General features: G+C 42.6%; 1 protein-coding gene across 1 annotated transcript; it reads left to right on the plus strand.

Moving 5' to 3' along the window:
- Positions 1–257: 257 nt before the first annotated feature.
- On the plus strand, positions 258–1571 carry LOC111656023 (zinc finger protein 362-like). Its single transcript, XM_023407634.2, has 2 exons — positions 258–492; positions 1169–1571. The coding sequence occupies exons 1-2, from the start codon at positions 396–398 to the stop codon at positions 1564–1566; spliced, it is 495 nt and encodes a 164-aa protein (XP_023263402.1). The 5' UTR covers positions 258–395; the 3' UTR covers positions 1567–1571.
- The last annotated feature ends 25 nt before the right edge of the window (positions 1572–1596 follow it).

Here is a 1596-nt window from a genome sequence, read left to right on the forward strand (position 1 = left end):
TATCAAAAGTTGCCATTGCGTGATTGGTGAGATTTTTTTAGTCTTGCTTATTCTTTCTATTCTTTGATCAGATATTTCATGTTTATATCAGGAAACTTTGCTATTTTTAGACAGTGTTTTATCCAGGAAAAGTCCCTGTATGGCTGTCTTTATCAAGACAACATTAAACACTAATGCACTGAGGAGTTTGGATTATTCTGTTGAATGAAAAAAAAAGGGTTTTGTGAGGTAAAGAAACTAAATAAATGTATAGGTAGGGTAGGTCTGGTGGAGGTTGTCGACCTCACATTGTGTGCTATTCTGCACAACGGAAGTTTGTCTGTATCAAAACACGGTCACCTGTTCTCTGATTAAAATGCTGATTAATAATCACCTGACAACTTTCAGATGGAAATATGGACGACAAGTCAGCAGTGAAGGCCAAAGGATTGTGGGAAGACTGGCACATGAGACAGCTTGGCGAGCAACCAGGCCGGATCAACCATCGCTCAGGTACTGCAGTCAGTTATTAATATAAACTGTATGTAGGACATTGTCACATTAGATTGGGATACACTGACACACACAGGTACAATGAAGGATGTACAATAGCTGGAAAATAAGACGAGTACATTTACTGTACTAACAGTCAGTGTTCGGTGTACAGCAAACTGCTATGGTACTTATTATATCATTAGTTAGTTTAATATTTTTCAAAACAATACTTGATGCTTAAAGTGGAGAGATTGTGCATTGTGATGGATGAATGGTCAAATGTTTGAACAGCGCTTAGGGAATAACACAGACAGTTTTTGATTTTCTGCTGGCTGGTGATGAGGATACACTGATTAATACTAATGATTTCAGACTGATTAGTACAAAACAAAACTTACAAACATATCTGTGCTTTTGCACTTTTTAGCCTATTTACTACAAACCGTGCATTCTTTGCATTTTATCTTGCCATTTTGTAAACTATGCTTCTGTGCTTTAGCAATTTCAATGCATGTTTTCAACTGTTCCAGGCATGCTAACAGTGGCTGTGTGGAACAGTATGGAAGTATGCGTTCAAAGCATGCATGCATGCAAAAAGCTAGAACATGCAAAAACAGTGGTTAAAAGAATTGGAAGCTTCTTAAGTCCTGTGTAGTGCTACAGTTTAAAATAGTCGTGGTTCCCCTCTCCACAGGTCTGGCTCCTTCATCCCGACCCGACAGCCACAGCACCTCAGATGCCCTGACCCCCACGACTCCAACCTCCAGCAGCCAGAACCGCCTGGGCGGCGCCCCCTCTGTGAACATCATATCTGGCCTGGCTAGTGGTCCTGGCATGGACCACATGAAGGCTGGAGGCCTGGCAGGACTGTTGGGCCCGCCACCCAAGGCACCCCGGGGACGGAAGAAGATCAAAGCTGAAAACCCCACCGGTCCTCTGCTGGTGGTGCCGTACCCCATCCTAGCTGACCAAGGCTGTGTCACTGTTGCACCCAAAGAGGGCAAAACTTACAGGTTTGACACAGAAAGTTGCTGTTTTTGTTGGGACATTTCCTTTCAGTGTTCCTCGTGCAAAGCCCATTCACAGATTTAATTGTGGTCTGCAAAAGATCAATACACATTT

The sequence above is a fragment of the Seriola lalandi genome, unplaced genomic scaffold, assembly GCF_002814215.2.
Source record: "Seriola lalandi dorsalis isolate HSWRI2012SDOR001 ecotype SW California unplaced genomic scaffold, Sedor1 jcf7180001958183, whole genome shotgun sequence".
NCBI classification, from domain to species: domain Eukaryota; kingdom Metazoa; phylum Chordata; class Actinopteri; order Carangiformes; family Carangidae; genus Seriola; species Seriola lalandi.

Bases quoted from the DNA above. Each gene is read 5' to 3' on its own strand.
- LOC111656023 (XM_023407634.2), top strand. From the start codon at position 396: ATGGACGACAAGTCAGCAGTGAAGGCCAAAGGATTGTGGGAAGACTGG. The intron at 493-1,168 runs GTACTGCAGTCA...CCCTCTCCACAG, and splicing joins CCGGATCAACCATCGCTCAG to GTCTGGCTCCTTCATCCCGA.